Below are 15,450 nucleotides of genomic sequence, written 5' to 3'. Positions count from 1 at the left end.
CGAAAGGAAAACCAATCAAAATCCTGGATGGGGAACGGAGAAGAGGAGATACTCCCACCCCACCCCCCAGGTGCCACAGAAGTTTTGCGACCCCCAAACTGGGTGGGGTGGGATTTGCATTTTTTCCAAGAGCTTGCAGATTATTCCCAAATTGAAGTTCAGGAAATAGCAGAAAATCTCTTAACATTCTTTACTCACATATTTATATATTCCACAAACAGGCTCGTTGAAAACGCTGAGGTTTTGTATTGTCATGCCACTACAGAAGACACTTTTGGGCTGAAACACCCCCCATTTTTACCCAATTTCCCATGAATTCATTATCCTTAGATTATCACAGTTGGTTGGCTTGTGACTGACATTTAATATCTATGTACTCCTCACCGCTCGGCACATTCTGTTTTGTTTGCTGTTACTTTTTGTTGACCCAGATCATGTGGCTTTGCAACTTTTGACTTTAAAAACGGCTGCTTTTGCTTCTAAACTTTCCTTGATCAAAATCACGCTGAGCACCATTTGTCAGGATAGTGGAACACGAAGGAGGAGGAGATCTTCAGAAATCTATCACATTGCAATGCATTTAGCCTCTTTATACACTAACTTCTGGAAAAAGGTTGTGAGGACTGTGCTGGTGTTCAAACTTCAAATGGAGAACTATAAAAGCAAACAGAAACTCCCACCTTGATCTTTAACTCGGCTGATATATCTCGACAGGTTCACATCCATTCAGCTGGAGTTTTGGACTCCCATGTGAGGCCCTGTCCCAAATGTTTCTGCCAATTTTCATTAGGCGGTTCTATTTGCAACTCAGCTATTGCATGACAGTGTGCTTTATATCTCACCACCTGAAAGAGGGGGGGGGGGATCAGGGCCAGCCCAGGACTCCTCACTGCTAGAGGCAAAACAGGAAATGTGAAACACAAGAGTTGTGATCTCCGCATGCACACCCAAAAACCATTCCACTCTCTCACCCAACAGACAGACTGTGTTGCAGCGAAAGAGAAAGTTGAGTGAATAAGCAGAGCCAAAGGTCTCCCTTCACTTGGCTAACTAATATTGAGCTGGGTGGGGTGGGGGAATCACATAGTACTGTGATATGTCATGTTTGAACCATGCCAAGAGCCTTGAGCTAGAACGTGGGTGAACCCGATAAAGGTACGTCCAAGGTTGGCCTCTCTCTGGGTCAGGGCTCTTAATAAACAATTTCCAGTGCTGGGACATAGAAAGGCGCATGAATCATAGAATCACAAAAATGCAGAGCTTGGAAGGGGCCAAACCCCCTGCAGTGCAGGAACTGCAGCTGAATGAGTGCATGCAGAGCTTCTTCCTTTTCATAAATGACCACAACCTAGGGCTCACCCATGCTTACCTTTGCTTCACACTTTCTAGGTATAGGTCTGGGCATTCCAGGTCTGTGCCTGAGCGCTTTTTGTTCGTTTCAATGAGAAAACCCACATTTGCCGCTGAATCGGAGCAGATGGGCTTTATATACAGATAGTAACCCCGTGAAATTGGCCCGGGGTCTTCCCCAGGAGAGGCAAGAGTCTAATTCGTAGGAATGAGAGGTTCCTCCCCAGCTGCGGACCATTCATTCCAGAACCTGCTGACATCACGGGCGATGCATGAGGCCAGTTCACAAAGAGGGATTCCAGCCAGCCAGAGCCTCCGGGCTGTTAAACTGCCGAGGCCGAGGCGGGTTTGCCATGCAGAGGGAATGGAGCGGAGGCAGAAGGACGCTGACATGGACGAAGGGAGCTCAGGTGAGGCTATCACTCACAACCCAGAGATGCCCCACATCATCATCAAGGCATCTTGCCCTTTATTATTTCTTTACACATTCCAGACATGCAGCTTGAGGCTAATCCCTTATATCTTATTCTCCTTGCTCAATGGGCATGCGCAGCTTGGTACTACTGAGTCCCAGAACCTCAATTCTGATCAGGGACCCAGATAGCCCAGGGCCTATCCTTCCCAGGGCACCCCAAAGTCCTGATTTAAGTCAGTGATTTATTTTTATTTATTTTGTGCCTGCTCAATGGTTTTATCAGCTGCTGCATTTGACTGTTTTCTAGCTGCTTATGGTGCAATTTGTTTACTTTATGCTTTGTTATCTGCCCTGGCACCTGTATGGATCAGGCATAGGCAACCTTGGCCCTCCAGGTGTTTTGGGACTACAACTCCCATCATCCCTAGCTAGCAGGACCAGCGGCCAGGGATGATGGGAGTTGTAGTCTCAAAACATCTGGAGGGCCGAGGTTGCCTATGCCTGGTATAGATGGAGGACAGACTATAAATATCCCTAACAAATGAAGAAATGAATGCTCTCCATCTGTTCTAAGTGGGCCTTCCCCAACCTGGTGCCCTCCAGGAGTTTTGCTGAACTACAACTCCCCAGCCAGCCTCACCCTGACCCACCCATCCCATGTAATTTTCTCCAAGGTCAAGGAGGCGTACATGATTCTCCCCCTCCTAATTTAACCCTCACAACAACCCTGCCAGGTAGGTCAGGCTAGAGGCAGTTACTAGTCCCCAAGATCATCCAGTGAGCTCCATGGCCAAGGGAATTTGAACCCTGGTCTCTCCCAGGTCCTAGGCCATATTGAATTCCCACAACAACCCTGTGAGGTGGGTTAGGGTTGAGAGGCAGTGACTGGCCCAAAGTCACCCAGTAACCTTGGTCTCCCAGGTCCTAACCTGAGACTCTAACCACTACACCACACTGGAGACAACCATATATAAATATTATTTGTACAGTATATCTAACCTTTCCCAGGAGCTCAAAGTGGCGGACATGATTCTCCCGCTCTTCATTTAACCCTCACAACAACCCTGCGAGGTAGGTCAGGCTGAGAGGCAGTGACTGGCCCAAGGCCACTTAGTGAGTTTTGTGGCCAAGTGGAGTGCTGGGTCACAGTCTGACACTCTAACCACTACAGCACACTGTCTCCCAGTGACTCTCAAGGGTCTCGAGCACAGGCATGCATTGCCAGCACTAGCTACGTGAGCCTTTTGTTATCTGGAGACACCCACAGGGTTTGAACCCAGGACCTTTTGCATGCAAAGCAGATGCTATAGTGGTCCTTCCCTGCATGTTAAAACTTGTTACAGCAAAGCAATGCTTTGGTCCTATGAGAACAACTGGGAGGGACAATTTCTTGCTCAGGGAAGCATATGATACAGGAAAGCGGAAAAGGAGCTGGAGTTTATCGGATCTGTAGGCCGGGGCATGTTAAGTTTCAGTTTGATATTTATTTACGGCAGATAAACCACGCACTGACACCCACTCCCCCGTTTCATACAGATCCAAAATATAATACTATTCACCCGACGGCAAAACACAGAAAGAAAGCAATATTAAAATAGTAAGCATCCATTCCTTATTCAGGCTGCCAATGACACTCTAAGAACTGGAAGGTAGGATTTAATTAGGCAATCTAATCTGGGTTTGGGTTTGCACTTTAGCTCACAAAGCAGAGGAACCAGTGATAAAAGCCACGGCTTTATGACCGACTGGAACAAGCCATTTGGTTTATTGATGCACAGTGCTTGGTTCAGAAAACAACACTGGCCACTTGTTATGAAAATAAGATTACTAATTAAGCTTATCTACTGGGTGGCTAAAGTGCAGTTTCAAATCCGGGTTTAGATAACCAAGCTAAGAGTTGAAACAAGGAGCTGGGAACCAGGAATCAACTTCGGCCTTCTGCTTTGGCAGATAGGGGACCTCGTTTCCCACATCCTCACATAATATAGGTAAAAGGCCTTTTCAGTGTTGGCTCCCTCTGAGGAATACTCCCCCCAGTGAGGTTTGCTGACATCTTTTCAGAGGCAGGTAAAGACTTACCTTCCCCCCTGGGCCTTTGACGGACTGAGATGATTCTGTTTTATTTATCCTATGGACGTTATAAGGGGTATTGTATGAAAAAGCGTTACTCTTTTATATATTTTTTTCTCTCCCCTCCCTATGGTATAATGTGTTAATGTGTATCTTTTTTTTATGCAAGTCACTGTTAGAGAACAGCTGCCTTCATAAGTTTACTTAATTAATTACTATGTGTGTAAAAGGAGGGGAAAACAATGGAGCTATTGAGTAGCCTGCAAAAAGGAAGTACGCTCTGCACATGCTCATGAGCACTCGTTTTATTTTTGAGGAGGCCCCCTCCTCAATTCTTAATTGCTACGGCTGAATTCAGAGGCGCCCGGGTGCTTCTGGGCATGTGCAGAGTTCCTCCCTCCACCCGCGTTACCTTGCTTTGGTGGTGGCAAGGGTCTTACAATGGCGGAGCAAAAATCACTGTTTCCGTTGAGTTAATTTGCGACCCCTGGACGAAGGTCCCAAGGTGGGCGGTGTCGGCTCCGGCTGAGATGGGCCCATCTTTCCCTTTCGTACCTCTACGCTCAAAAGTTAAAGAGGCGCGCCGCAACTTTTGCCTTTTGCGGCTCTCAGGGCTGCCGGGAAAGGAAAGAGGGCGGGACAAGCACGTTGGCGAGCGGCCAATCAGGGGTGAGGAGGGGCGTGGCGCCGCCGCCGCGGCTTGATAAGGAGAGCCGCCGAGCGGCGCGTGGCGTCTGCGGTGCGTTGCGCTGCCGTCGGCTACTTTGCCTGCCGCAATAAGGCGCTCTTGAACCCGGAGCCGGGCCCGCATATAACGCTCCCTCTTCATTTTAATTTTTTTTAATCTTATTTTTCTCTTCCTTTCCCCCACCCTTCGCCCGCAATAGGGTTGGGCTCAGCCATGTTCAGCTGGGTAAGCCGCGACGCGCGGCGGCGCAAGGAACCCGAGCTGTTCCGCACCGTCTCGGAGGGTCTGAAGCAACTGTACGCCGGCAAGCTGCTGCCGCTGGAGGAGCACTACCGCTTCCATGACTTCCACTCGCCGGCGCTGGAGCCCGCCGACTGGGAGAGCAAGCCCATGGTGCTGCTGGTGGGCCAGTACAGCACGGGCAAGACCACCTTCATCCGCCACCTGCTGGAGCAGGACTTCCCCGGCATGCGCATCGGGCCCGAGCCCACCACGGACTCCTTCATCGCCGTCATGGGCGGCGAGAGCGAGGGCGTCATCCCGGGCAACGCGCTGGTCGTCGACCCCCGGCGCCCCTTCCGCAAGCTCAACGCCTTCGGCAACGCCTTTCTCAACAGGTACGGGGATGCAGCAGGGGGGCGGGTCCTGGGCTCCCTCCAAGGGGCTTGAATCCCAGTAGCATCTCCAGGTGTGGCAGAAGAAAGTCCCGTTATCTGTAAACCTTGCAGAGCCGCCACGACGCTGATGCAAACGAGACAATAAGGCAGCTTCCTTTGTTTTAAACCGGCTTTTTATTCCGACCCATGAGGACTAGAATCTTTGTTTTTAGGAGCTCAGTAGTAGAATGCACCCTTTGAAGGTAGAAGGTCTACTGTCTAATCCTTGGCATCGCTAGGGTCAGCCTTTCAGACGCGGGAGAGCCACCGCCGGTCAGTGTAGTCAGGGGTTGCCTAGGTGGCAGCTGCTCCCGCTTTCCAGGAAACTCAAGGTGGACTCACTTGGTGTTTTTGCTAGGCTCGAAGAGAGTGACTTCCCCTCTTGAGGTTGCCCTGTAGCTGAGCTGACATATGAACCAATCATATGAATGCTGCTGATTATGGAGGGACCTGCTATCTTGCACACCCCCCTGCCAAAAAAACGTGGACCACCTAGATGAGAGCAAGATCCATGAAGCAAGTTCAAATCCCCACTCAGACATGATATAACACTCACTAGGGGCAGGGCCAGGGATGTGGGTGGTGCTGTGGGTTAAGCCACAGAGCCTAGAACTTGCCGATCAGAAGGTCAGTGGTTCGAATCCCCACAACAGGGTGAGCTCCCGTTGCTCAGTCCCAGCTCCTGCCAACCTAGCAGTTTGAAAGCACGTCAAACTGCAAGTAGATAAATAGGTACCGCTCTGGCGGGAAGGTAAACCGTGTTTCCATGCGCTGCTCTGGTTCACCAGAAGCGGCTTAGTCATGCTGGCCACATGACCCGGAAGCTGTATACCGGCTGCCTCAGCCAATAAAGCGAGATGAGTGCCGCAACCCCAGAGTTGGCCAAGACTGGATCTAATGGTCAGGGGTCCCTTTACCTTTACCTAGGGGCAGGGCCGGCCCTGAGGTTGGGCAGAGTGGAGTGACCGCCTCAGGCGGCTGATGTACTGGGGTGGCCCTCATCCCTCCTCTTTTGGAGGACAGATCTGTCTGGGTGCGTCTCATTAACCTTCTGCTGCCTGGTGACATGGGGGTGGCATTACCCCATTGCCGGCACTGGAGTCCAGTTGATCCCTGGAGACTGGGCTGGGAAACCTTGGGCAAGTCATCTATTTTTCATCCTAATCAGCCCTGCAGGGTGGTGATTAATTCAAGGTAATGTTTTACCTTGAACAACTTTGGGAAGAAGTGGGGTGCTGTACCATATCAAATGCAAGCGGGAAATTAAAATTTCCCTAAAGGAAGATGAGCAAGGAAACTTTTTTTGTGGTGGGGGGAGTGTTGCAGTGCAGCCTCCTCTGAATAGGTCCACACCATACATTTAGAGCACACCAGGGAATCTTGGGAACTGTAGTTTCCTCCTTACAGAGATGAAGTTCACAAACACACTTATAACAAACTACAGTTCCCAGGATTCTTTGGGGGAGAGTCACTTGTGTTAAGTATGTCCTCTGGCTGTGCTTTCAATCCATTGGGTGGATCTACTGTGAATAATCTTGCTCTGCCTTCTTTTCTCTCCCTGTCTTATGCCCAGGTAGTGGATGTGGATCCTGCTGCTCACTTTTTGGAGCTCTGCATCCTGCAGCTGGTAGATCCAAAAGTGCAGGCCGCCCAATTCCACTTTCTTTTCCAGCCTGACTTGGTGCCCTGGCTGTGTCCAGCCTGGGCTTTTAGGGCGCTGTCCCTTCCTTCCGCTCTCTCCCATCTGTTTTTGGCAGGCAGATTTGAAGAGCAGCAGAAATCCCCTCTCGCGCGCCCAGCCAGTTCCCAGACTGGAGGGGGAAGAGTTATTGAGGCCTGGCAGTGTAGCTCAGGCCTCACCCCCCTCCCAGAGCAGAGGGGGTTTTCAAGCCTTTTCCAAAGGAACAAAACTACAAAAATGGCCAAGTAAAAGCCTTTCATTTGATAGTTGTGTGTGCATTCAGTCAGTGGCAAAATGCAGGAACCCCAGGATCTGTTTTGTCAGGTGGGGGTTTAGGCCAGTACTTTTCCTCTCCCCTCCCACCCCGCCCCCAAGCTCCTGTCCTGCTGAGGCATCACAGAGCTCTTAGAAGTGGGGCTGGCAAAGTTAAGGTTGCGGGCTGGCATTCTGGAGCATCTTTTATTTATAGCATCTGTTGTTCTTGCTCTTAAGTGATGTTCAGAAGTGAGGGCTGGTCCTTGCCATGGAATCCTGATTTGGGGGAGAAAACATGGGAGGAAGGGGTGGAGCATGTGGCTGGCTGCAGCCCTGAAGGAGAGGACCCCCTGTCCACGCTGCAAAACTTTGTTGCAGATCCCACTAGTTTGGTTTTTATTTTTATTAATTTATCTGGATTTGTATACTGCTTAATCATCAAAACCTCCAATCAATTTACATAAAGTCTAAAAGCTGTTAACAAATACCGGTGAAGCCAGAAGTTAAAAAGAAGCTGACCTAAACGTTTTCAAAATATTCATATACATAATTGGATGCAGTTACATACAGTGGACCCTTGAGTTACGTACCGTTCTGGATACATAACTTTCAGGTTGTGAATGTGGCAAACCCGGAAGTGTATACTGCCGAGTTTTACCACGCGCACATGCGCAGAAGTGCTCTATACACTGTGCGCAGAAGCAGCACCTCCAGTTACGGACTTTCCAGGTTAAGTACAGACCCCCGGAACGAATTTAATTTGTATCTGGAGGGTCCACTGTATTAAAATGTGTGTCAAATGTACATGTCTGGATAGGTCTGCCTAAGCCAGGTTCTTAAAGGTAAAAGTAAAGGGACCCCTGACCATTAGGTCCAGTCGTGACCGACTCTGGGGTTGCGGCACTCATCTCTCTTTACTGGCCAAGGGAGCCGGCATACAGCTTCCGGGTCACGTGGCCAGCATGACTAAGCCGCTTCTGGCAAACCAGAGCAGCGCACGGAAATGCCGTTTACCTTCCCGCCAGAGCGATACCTATTTATCTACTTGCCAGGTTCTTAGCAGGCACCAAAAATACAGCAAAGATGCCTGTCTAATAATAATAATAATAATAATAATAATAATAATAATAATTTATTATTTGTACCCCGCCCATCTGGCTGGGTTTCCCCAGCCACTCTGGGCGGCTTCCATAAAAACCAAAAATACACTAAAATATAATGTCAATGGATGGGGAGTTCTAAAATTTAGATGCTGTCACCCTGAAGGATCAAATTCCTTGCATCCATGGAACAAACATGTGCATTTGTAAAAGTCCTAGTTCCGCAGTCGAGGGGGTGCATGTGTGGGGCAAGGTGATCTTTTAAGTAAGCTGGTCCCACGCTGTTGAGAGAGCCTTGTATACAAAGAATAAGCCTTTGAGTTTAGCCCACTAACAAACCAGGAGCCAGTGCACATTTCTGAGCAGGTATGCCGACAGGGTCTGCTCCACTCCTCAACCACGCTGCAGCATTCTGCACTGACCACACTTTCTGGGTCAAGCGCAAAGGAGGCCCCCACATGAAGTGTATTGCAGCAGTCCAGTCCTAAAGTCACTGCTACTGTGGTCAAGCTTACCTGATCCAGGAATTATCTCCTGTGTTGCTGATAAATTTGTTTCGTTCTAAATTCTTTCCGCCATACAGCAGGGGTGGTGTTAACTTCTGGGTTTTTTTGCCTCTGATACAACGTTCTTGTGGTAATGGACTTTTCATTCCCTGGATCTTGGCGTCAGTCAGGAGTTTCCCTGATTTCCAAGGGGAGTGGTCTTCACGCAGCCCCGGTCCCTCTAGCCTGCCCTGGAATTTTGCTCAGGAAGGGTGGGCTGGGAAGATCTGAGCGAGTGTTTGCAAAGTCTGACACTGCCCGTAACAAGAGTTTTTGCCAAGTGGTCTCTTTAAGGGCCCTTTTGAGCCCCGAGATCAAATTCTTCGCCAGTCACGAGTTAATGTTGCCGAAAGTCTGTTTCAGGAGAGCAGGGTCAACACAAAGAGGGATTGTTAGTTCCTGCTGGGTCTCCCTGCGACCTCCGGCAGACTTAGGGTCGGCTTGCAACTCTGGCAGATTCCCTTGCTAGTAAAACAGTCTGGGAGTTCAGAGGAGGAATTTGGGCCTCCTAGTTAATTTTACACCCTGACAGTGTTTACACTTTTGTTCCACTCCCGCCTGACCTCTGTAGTGTTTAGATTGGTAAGCCAGAAATCTCCCTGCGCAAGGTTGGTGCGCTTTGCAGACCCGCATGTGGCTTTCAACTAGCTCTGAGCATAGGATGCTTTCTTGCCACAAGCTAAGGTACGTGGTCCATCTGGCTTGCTAGTGGCTGTGCTGCCTGGCGGTGGTGGGTTTGCCGAACAGGTGTCTCAACCAGCACCGTCCGGAAATGTGGGGATTGAACCTTGGACCTGAGCAAAGCTTGTGCTCTTCTGCTGGGGGCATGGCCCTTCCGAAAACTGTTTGTTTTGAAAAGCTACATCCCTAATCTTCGTGTGGGGCCAGCTCAGCATTTTGTATCCAGTCCTCCTTGCACCCTGAGAAGTTTGGTCATGCTGTTGGGGTGGCTGGCTGCCAACTGGATGCTTTTGGGGAATTTTATCTACAGACGGCTTTGCCTGGCTTGCCCTACACAGAATTGTGTGGTGGGGAGGGCTGTTAAAGCCACATTCACCCCATATATTTAAAGCAGGGTTTCGCCGACTTGGCTCTCCATCTGTTTTTGGACTACAGTTCCCACCATCCCTGGCCACTGGTCCTGCTAGCTAGGGCTGATGGGAGTTGTAGTCCAACAACAGCTGGAGAGGCCCAAGTTTGGGAGACTCTGATTTAAAGCGCTAGGGTGCCGCTTTAAAAAGTCATGGGTTCCTCCCCAAAGAATTATGGGAGCTGCTGTTTGTTAAGGGTGTGGAGACTTTGAAGGACACCGCCAATTCCCCTTGCAGAGTTACAGACCCCTGGGAAGATGGATTGGCTGTTAAGTCACTCAAGGAGGGGTCTCCTCAGAACTCTCAGCATCCCGAACAAACAGCTCCCATGTTGCTTTGGAGGAAGAAGCCATGGTTACTTAAAGTGGTATCGTGGTGCTTTAAATGTATGGTAAAGGTAAAGGGACCCCTGACCATTAGGTCCAGCCGTGACTGAATCTTGGGTTACGGCACTCATCTCGCTTTATTGGCCGAGGGAGCCGGCGTATAGCTTCCGGGTCATGTGGCCAGCATGACTAAGCCACTTCTGGCAAACCAGAGCAGCGCACGGAAACGCTGTTTAGTTTCCCCCCGGAAACTATTTACCGTATTTTTCGTCCCATAGGACGCTCCGTCCCATAGGACGCACCTACTTTTTTGGGGGGGAAATAAAGGAAAATTTTTTTTCCTTTATTTCCCCCCCAAAACCAGGTTGGGGAACAGTGGAATGGCGGCGCTGCGCCTCCCCGCTGTCCCCCGAGCTTGGGCTGGCTGATGTCTGTCCGGCGCGCGGGGCGCTCTGCTTCAGGGCGCTCTACCCGCCGGGCGGCAGGCTGCTATCCGCAGGGTGGGGAGCCCTGCGGGGAACTCCTGCAGGGCCCCCCCACGCTGCGGATGTCTGTCCGGCACGTGGGGCGCTCTGCTTCAGGGCGCCCTGCCCGCCGGGCGGCAGACTGCGGACACCTGCGCGAAGCACAGGGCGTCCTCCAAAGGGCGCCCCGTGCTCCGCGCTGCCAGCTGCCTGCAAGCCCTGCGCGCCGGGGGGGAGTTCCCCCGGGCGCGCAAGGCTTGCAGACACCTGCGCAAAGCACGGGGCGTCTTCCAAAGGGCGCCCCTTGCTCCGCGCTGCAGGTTGCCGCCCGCAAGCCCTGCGCGCCGGGGGGGGGGAGTTCCCCCGGGCACGCAAGGCTTGCGGATAGCTTCATGGAGCCTGGAGAGCAAGAGGTGTCGGTGCGCACCGACGCCTCTCGCTCTCCAGGCTTCAGCGAAAGCCTGCATTTGCCCCATAGGACGCACACACATTTCCCCTTCATTTTTGGAGGGGAAAAAGTGCGTCCTATAGGGCGAAAAATACGGTATCTACTTGCACTTTGATGTGCTTTCGAACTGCTAGGTTGGCAGGAGCTGGGACTGAACAACAGGAGCTCATGCCGTCACGGGGATTCGAACCGCCAACCTTCTGATCGGCAAGTCCTAGGCTCTGTGGTTTAACCCACAGCGCCACCTGCGTCACTAAGGTATGGGTTGCTGGTGGCTTAATACCTAATTCCTTTCTCCTTCTGCTTTCACCCTCTGCTGCGCCCAGTAATCTGAGAAGGCTTCCCAGTCAAATGCTGTAGGTGTATGTGGAATCCACAGTCCTTCTGGAGGCCGGATCACGTTGGCCAAGCAGAGGGGGGCCCAGGACGGGAGGTGCCTTATCTCCAGAGGATCCTTACAAGATTATCTGAGGCAGCTTGCCAGTGTCCTTGACGACGGCTGACCTCCCCGTACCCTTGGCTTAGGACCTCTGTACAGGTGGAGCGCAGGCTGCACGTTCAGGAGTTGGATTTGTGCACAGCCTTTTGTGGGTTAAGCAGGGGCTGTGCAAGGAGGAATTGGTGCAAGGAGGAAGAGGTGGCCTTTGGTCTTTGTTGCCTTCCCTGCTGCTTGCAGGGAGAAGGCGGGAGCAAATTCCAAAGCAGCAGGAGCAGCAGCAGCCCTGCAAATCTGTCTGCAATATTCCAAAGCTCATCTTTTCTAGTTGCAGTGCTGAGCCCCAAGGAGGCAGAGGGTGCCTCTTGCTCCCATGCTGGGCTGTGCAGGAAAGCATTCCGTGCGGGACTTGACATCTTTCTGCAGGGCCCGCAAGACAGAGCTGTTCTGCCTGGCCTTTGGTTTGGACTCAGTCTGACCCTTATGTTTCCCTCCCCTTATGGTTTTGATCTATGGGCTATTATTAAAATGAGGCTGCATTTTAAATTGTTCCCCCCCCCCATTATGTTTTTGTTGTGATTTTACTGGTGTTAGCCGCCCTGAGCCTGGCTCTGACCGGGGAGGGAGGGGTTTAAATAAAAATTTATTATTATTATTATTATTATTATTATTATTCCCGCAAGGACGGAGGATGGATCAGGCGAGGTCATGGGAGGATGTCTTGAGCATTTCGGGAGAGGGGAAGTGGCCCCATCTCTCTTGGCGAAGGACATGGGAAGCTGCTTCTTCCATCTATTTCAGTGCTGCCCACACTGACTGGCAGCAATGCCAGGGTTTCAGGCAGGGAGCCTCTCCCAGCCCTCCCTGCAGATGCCTTTGGGAGGACTGAACCCGGGGCCTTCTGCATGCATGAGCTATGGCCCCTGAGAGGTGCTTTGAGACAGAGAGGGCAGAGAATGCTCTGGTGGCAAAGTCAGCAACTGAAAGTTCGGGATAAGTACTGGGGTGTTCACCCTCTTCCTTCCTATAGAATTGTAGAGCTGGAAGAGGCCATGTGAGTCATCTAGCCCAACCCTCTGCAGTGCAGGGATTTTTCGCCCAACATGGGTCTCAAACCCATGAGCCTAATTTTTGACCTTCCTCTTCTGAGAACAGCACAGGTCTCGGTGCTTTGATGCGTTGCTCACTTAGTCTCTGTCCATGTCAAAGATGGCCTTGACGGGAGGAGAACTGTTGTGTATCAGGAGCTGGGATAGCCGGCTGAGACTCTGACCTAATCCACACTGTACTTTTAAAGCAGTATCATGTCACTTTAAACAGAAACAGCTTCCCTCAAAGTATCCTGAGAGCTGCAGTTTGTTCAGGGTCCCAAGAATTGGGAGCTGCAATTGCTAGAGTGGTTTCCCTCTTTCTATGAAACTCTGGGAATTACAGTGGTGCCCCGCAAGACGAACACCTCGGAAGACGAAAAACTCACTAGACGAAGGAGTTTTTCATTTTCTTAGCCGCTTCGCAGGACGCATCTCCATATGGGCTTGCTTCGCAAAACGAAGCTTGCCCCGCAAGCTCCGAGGATAGCGGGGAAGCGTAGCCTATCTTCCCCGCTGTCCCCGGACCTCTTTTGAAGCAAGGGGCGGCGGGGAGAAGATCGCTTCTCCCCGTTGCCAGCCCTGCAATCTCCGGGGACAGAGGGGAAGGCGCGCGCCTTCCCCTCTCTCCCCGGACCCCTTTTGAACCAGGGGGCGGCAACGGGGAGAAGGGATCTTCTCCCCTCCGCCCCTTGCTTCAAAAGAGGGGACAGAGGGGAAGGCGCACGGCGCTTCCCCTCTGTCCCTGGAGATTGCGGGGCAGGCAACGGGGAGAAGCAATCTTCTCCCCGCCGCCCCTTGCTTTAAACAGGTCTGGGGACAGAGGGGAAGGCGCGCGGCGCTTCCCCTCTGTCCCCGGACGGTCTCCATAGGAACGCATTGATTGATTTTCAATGCATTCCTATGGGAAACCGTGCTTCGCAAGAAGAAAAAACTTGCGGAACGAATTAATTTCGTCTTGCGAGGCACCACTGTATAGCTCTTTGGGGAGAATTGGGTTCCCCTAGGAACCCTTCACACCCGTAACAAATGACAGCTCCCAGAATTCTCTGGGGGAAGAAGCCATGGTTGTTTAAGGTGGTCTGATACCACTTTAAATGTGGAGTGCAGATGGGACATTCTTTCCAGGTCTAAAGGTGCTGCGTTGGGTTTGGTCTCCAGGCAAAATAAATACCCTTCAGTCAGCTGCTGGAACAAGATACCCTGGAGACCAAATTGTAGGGGGGGGGTGGCGGTGTTCTGGACTTTATAACCAGCCCATAGGCCTGGTCTCTGGCTCAAGGGGAGAGGGGGGGAACCTGACCGCCTTCCCTTGATGATGTTAGATTTCCTAGCACCCATCAGCCGCAGCAGCCATCATGAACAACATGTCTAGGAAGATGGTTTGCAGTTGCACAATATCTTTTAGGTCGTCTTAGTGTTCCCCCATCCCTGGGCGAAAGGAACTTGTCCACCTGAGCCCCGTCGATTGCCGCAATTCCTACCTTGCCCAAATTTTCCTGTTGTGTCCTGTGGTCATGGCTTCTTCCTTGTGAAATTGAGAGGAAGCATTTTTGAAAAGCAGAACATCTAGCTCTTGACAACCTCAACACAATTCTGGGGTGCAAAACCCGTGTCTCACACAGGGTCCGGGAAGCTTGGGGAAGGGCCTTTGCAGCTTGCTGGGAGGGTGACCGCTCTGCATGCAGGAAGGTCCCAGCTTCAAATCCCACAAGCATCTCTCTAGTCATTGGTAAGAAGAGTGGAGAAGACTATCTTCCTGAGAGCTGCTGTCGATGGTCGTTGACACCCCAACATCCCCGCTGAAAGTTAAGGGTCCAAGTGGATCCACTCTCGGTGGAACAGTAGCATCCTCTCCTATGTATTTTTTAAAAATATATAATGCTGTCATTATTTGCAAGTGTCTGGCTCATTTAAGATTACATAGAACCTTTATTCTCATTAATGAATGAAACTCATGGGGCAAACACTTTTATTTTTAATGAATCTTTATTATGTGTAAAGGGAATATTCGTATGAGTTAGTACTCTATTATCACCTTGGAGCTGTTTTGTATCTTTGGGCTTTTGTACTTCCAGGCTTTGACACTTTAAGATTATAATCTCTTGATTCTTTGTTATGTTTGCAACAAATCAATGAAATAAAATGAAAAGTTGTCTCAGTTGCCAGTAAGGAAATACACAAGTTGCAGCCACACAATTTATTGAATCAGAAATAAGACCTAACCAGAGGGGAAAGGTGTGTGGATCGTGATTTCAAAGCGTTTGATGGTCTAAATCAAAATAGTGGCAAGTTCATACTTAAAAGAAGATTCAAACGTAACCTTGGGCTGTATTAAATCCAGACACCTAGACCTGTGGGACCTGACTTTCCTGAGCCACTGTGTTTGTGGATGAAACAAATGAGAAAAAATGGCAAAGAAGGAATCTCAAGCACTTTGGCCCCAGGACATTTTTAGTTCATGTGAGTCCCTCCCACCCCAAGAAGGGCGATTTGCCAAGTCTTGAAATACCAATAATTGTCTAGATTATTGAGGTTAAAGGGCTTCCAAAACTTAGTGATTATGCCCTGGGCCGCTGTCAAAAGGTTCAAGATCAGTTTCCTGTTGTTGTGGTCTTGATCCGAACCTGCAAACAAGTTCAAGGGAGCTCGGCAAGTAAAGGGGGTGAATTGTTTTCCGAGTTATCTTCCACTCATTCTCGTGGCACCCTTCCCTTCTCTTTGTGGGCGGTGCCACACAAAGGTGGGTGCTGGAGGGTGGGAGGCCCCACTTTGAAACGTGGCTCAACTCTATGAAGCGGTTAGCTCTGTTGCCCAAAAAGTGTGGCGAGGGGGAC

At 50.6% G+C, this 15,450-nt stretch overlaps 1 protein-coding gene and 1 long non-coding RNA gene across 2 annotated transcripts in view; one reads left to right on the top strand and one right to left on the bottom strand.

Annotated features, from left to right (window-relative positions):
• Positions 1-344: 344 nt before the first annotated feature.
• Positions 345-1,509, bottom strand: LOC307205120. Its single transcript, XR_013833887.1, has 2 exons — positions 1,370-1,509; positions 345-889 (listed from the first exon to the last, which is right to left on the bottom strand). It is a non-coding gene; the product is annotated as an uncharacterized lncRNA (long non-coding RNA).
• Positions 1,510-1,613: 104 nt separating this feature from the next.
• The window catches only part of EHD1 (EH domain containing 1), a 34,382-nt gene continuing 20,545 nt past the window's right edge, over positions 1,614-15,450 (top strand). The window contains exons 1-2 of the mRNA XM_079956766.1: positions 1,614-1,760; positions 4,723-5,140. Of these exons, the coding sequence (XP_079812892.1) occupies positions 1,619-1,760; positions 4,723-5,140 (560 nt within the window). The 5' untranslated portion in view covers positions 1,614-1,618. The remainder of the gene's footprint in view (positions 1,761-4,722; positions 5,141-15,450) is intronic.

This window comes from Podarcis cretensis, assembly GCF_951804945.1.
Source record: "Podarcis cretensis genome assembly, chromosome: 16".
In the NCBI taxonomy this organism is placed as follows: Eukaryota; Metazoa; Chordata; class Lepidosauria; order Squamata; family Lacertidae; genus Podarcis; species Podarcis cretensis.
The sequence above is the reverse complement of the archived record's forward strand: the minus strand, read 5'-3'. Positions and strand labels throughout refer to the sequence as shown.